The 4,094-nt window shown below is 38.1% G+C and overlaps 1 protein-coding gene across 1 annotated transcript in view; it reads right to left on the reverse strand.

Annotated features, from left to right (window-relative positions):
- LOC106870198 (periostin) overlaps positions 1 to 4,094 on the reverse strand; it is a 43,549-nt gene that overhangs the window by 25,461 nt on the left and 13,994 nt on the right. The window contains exon 4 of the mRNA XM_014916202.2: positions 1,873 to 2,042. Within this exon, the coding sequence (XP_014771688.1) occupies positions 1,873 to 2,042 (170 nt within the window). The remainder of the gene's footprint in view (positions 1 to 1,872; positions 2,043 to 4,094) is intronic.

Here is a 4,094-nt window from a genome sequence, read left to right on the forward strand (position 1 = left end):
CACATAAAAGACACCATTTCGAGCGTGGCCGTTTTCGTGCGGGTGACACGTAAAAGCACCCACTACACTCTCTGAGTGGTTGGCGTTAGGAAGGGCATCCAGCTGTAGAAACTCTGCCAAATCAGACTGGAGCCTGGTGTTGCCATCCGGTTTCACCAGTCCTCAGTCAAATCGTCCAACCCATGCTAGCATGGAAAGCGGACGTTAAACGATGATGATGATGATGATGAATCCATTGCACTATTCAACTTACAGCTGAGATCGGTTATTTCTTACAAACTGCAAACAGCATCTGTCAACTTTAATGTATGAATCATTATTATCATTATTATCATTATTTTAATATCCCCTTTTCCATGCTTACATGGGCTAGACAGAGTTTATTGACAGATTTTCAATATCAGATATCTTTTCTATCATCAACCCTCACCTATTTCCAAGCAAGGTAATATTTCCTTATGGCCAGACATGTTTTTCACAGAAATTTTGGAAATGAATGACAGTGACAATCATTTCATAACTATCACACAATATCAAGACATGAAAAAAACATGTATATGCATACATATATACAGTTATATATATACATATATATGACAAGCTTCTTTTGGTTTCCATCAATCAAATCTACTCACAATGCTTTGATCAATCTGGGGCTATAGCAGAAGATACTTTCCCAAGGTATCATACAGTGGGATTGAACCCATTCAAAACCATATGGTTAGGAAGCAAACTTCTTACCACACAGCCAAGCCCATTCTTATCAATTAAGTGTTGTTGTAAAAGCTTTCCTAATGTTTAAATGACACTAAAACCATTTGTGTATGCAAACCAAAATTCTTGCACAGTCATTTCAAACACTAGTTAATCGTTTTTCAACATGTTACATATCATTATGGCATCCAGTCTCACCATTAGCCAATAAAAGAAGATAATGCATTGGGCTAAGATAAATAAGAGATCCTTGTTGGTGGTGCATTTCTTAGATGCATGTCTTGGTGCATGTCTCTGTTTTCTGGAAGAGTTCCATTTTTACCAATAAACACAGCAGCAATTTTATTACATGTAAGAAAATTGTAATATCTAATGTCAAGGCCTTCATCTGCAGTGCAGTTTATATATTCAGGGAACTGTATGTTTTTTTTTTCTTTTTGAATGTATATGTCTGTTTCTGCAACTCTGCCAAATACATAATTTTGGCTCTTTGGTAACTGTTCCTTAGCGATATTTCGTCTGTCTTTATGTTCTGAGTTCAAATTCCGCCGAGGTCGACTTTGCTTTTCATCCATTCGGCATCGATAAATTAAACACCAGTTACGCACTGGGGTCGATGTAATTGACTTAATCCCTTTGTCTGTCCTTGTTTGTCCCCCTCTATGTTTAGCCCCTGGTGGGCAATAAAGAAATAAAAAACGTTAGCATGCCGGACGAAATGCTTAGCGGTATTTCGTCTGTCTTTACGTTCTGAGTTCAAATTCCATCGAGGTCGACTTTGCCTTTCATCCTTTCGGGGTCGATAAATTAAGTACCAGTTGCGTGATGGGGTCGATCTAATCGACAGCCCCCCCCTCCCCCAAAACATTTCGGGCCTTGTACCTAGGGTAGAAAAGAATATCATATTTCAGGGTTGTTTCCTCTGCCTTTCTAAACTTAACAAAGCTAATGGAACATTTTCTCTTCAATACAAATGTTTTAATTTTAGTTACTTAAACAATTTTGGTTCACTTCAATAAGTATGTTAGCACCAACTTAAGTATATTTCTTTTCTATGAAGGAGGCAATTCTAGAATGAAGTACTCCCCTATTCCCTATCATTCATTCAAACATAAACATATATGAAAAATAGAGAAAAATAAAACTGTGTATACACACCTGGTTTTAACACGGCTATCTTCAGGTTTCTCCAGATATACAATAGCTTGATTGTTGCTGGTTACTTGCAAAACTGTGTCGATAATATGTAAAATTCCATTTACGGCATTGAGGTTTGACCGTATAATGCGAGCACCATTGATGTAGATTTGTTCAGTGTTATCAGAATTCTGAAGAGAAAAGATTTATAAAATGAATGAATGAGTGGGTGACTGGGCAGAAAGCAGAATAGATAGACCAAGGGACAGAAGAATAGAAAGATAGTTGGGAACGAGTGGTAAAAAGAAGTTTTGTCCTATGTCTTTGTAACATACAAGTGTAAAAAATTAAGTGTCTACTCTTTTACTTGTTTCAGTCATTTGACTGTGGCCATGCTGGAGCACTGCCTTTAGTCGAGCAAATCGACCCCCAGAACTTATTCTTTGGAAGCCTAGTACTTATTCTATCGGTCTCTTTTTGCTGAACTGCTAAGTTACGGGAACGTAATCACACCACCATCAGTTGTCAAGCGATGGTGGGGGGGGGACAAACACAGACACACAAACACACATACATATATATATATATATATATATATACATATATACAACGGGCTTCTTTCAGTTTCCGTCTACCAAATCCACTCACAAGGCTTTGGTCGGCCCAAGGTTATAGTAGAAGACACTTGCCCAAGATGCCACGCAGTGGGACTGAACCCGGAACCATGTGGTTGGTAAGCAAGCTACCTACCACACAGCCACTCCTGCACCTGTTATTTGTTGTATTTTACAGCCCAGTAAGCAGAATGGAATGATGAAGGTAAATACAACTGAGTAAAAGAGCAAGCACTCAATATACAAAACCATGACCTAATTCTGCTTCCTGATTGAAACCATTCCACACAAATATGGTACAAATAATCCACTACAATGATAATCCTCACATATTTACGCCTTACACTACTTAGCATATAATGTAATACATTATATATATATATAGATAAATATGTAAACATACGTAGTCTTACTAATTAAGCTCAATAAACCAATTGAGAGTAAGTGATCAGGAAGTAAGCCTTATACATTTTGAGTTTTCCCTGTACCTTCTGAGTCTTCCCTATATTGTTTGGGTCTTTCTTGTATCTTTTGAGTCTTGCCTATACATTTTGAGTCTTCCCTATACATGTTGAATTGATCTTGTGCCTTTTAAGCCTTGCCTATGCATTTTATGTCATGCTTATACATTTTGAGTCTTCCCTATACACTGTGTTTTGTAAAGCATCATTCAAAGCAGCAAGCATGACTGAATGGTTAAGAAGTTTGCTTCACAATTACAAGGCTTTAGGTTACATCACACTGAGCAAAACCTTGGACAGGTGTCTTCTACCATAACCTTGGATCAACTCAAATCCTGTGTTAAAATTGAGAAGAAACTGGTCGGAGGTATTTAAGATATATAATTTAAGGGTTTAGCTTTATTATACAATATCGCCCTGATTCTGCCTTGTTACTGTGTTAATCTAACAAATGTTTGTAAAATACTCAGTCACTTTCACCATAATTCAACAAGCAAATAAGTCAATTAATCAAACTGCTGGAACACTCATTGTCAAAACTGGCATGAGATCCATTATTTTTATGTTACCAGCGTTGCCTTCTAGCACTTGTGCTGGTGGCATGTTAAAAAAATCATCCGAGCGAGGTCGTTGCCAGTGCCGCAGAACTGGCTGCCGTGCAGGTGGCACGTAAAAAACACCTTTTTGAGCATGGCAGTTGCCAGTACTGTGTGACTGACCCTCGTGCCGTTGGCACGTAAAAGCACCCACTACACTCTCGGAGTGGTTGGCGTTAGGAAGGGCATCCAGCTGTAGAAAGTCTGCCAGATCAGATTGGAGCCTGTTGCAGCTTTCTGGCTTGCCAGTCCTCAGTCAAATCGTCCAACCCATGCTAGCATGGAAAGCGGACGTTAAACGATGATAACAGAATATTTACAAGGTTTCTATACCTAAATCATCAAGTACTGATCAGATGCTCTCATTAATTTGAGTGATGAGAGTGATGTGTAATTAATTGTGTTGATGTATGTTGCATCGTCATTTATTTTGTACATTGCAGAATGTTTATAAGGTTTTAAGTCCCACAGGAAGACTTTAGACAGGTATAGCATAATAAGCTGAGAGTCTCAGAATCGCTTTCTGAGTATTTTCTCTCATTTTAAAATTATTTCTACTTACCGATTTTACT

This window comes from Octopus bimaculoides, chromosome 4, assembly GCF_001194135.2.
Source record: "Octopus bimaculoides isolate UCB-OBI-ISO-001 chromosome 4, ASM119413v2, whole genome shotgun sequence".
In the NCBI taxonomy this organism is placed as follows: Eukaryota; Metazoa; Mollusca; class Cephalopoda; order Octopoda; family Octopodidae; genus Octopus; species Octopus bimaculoides.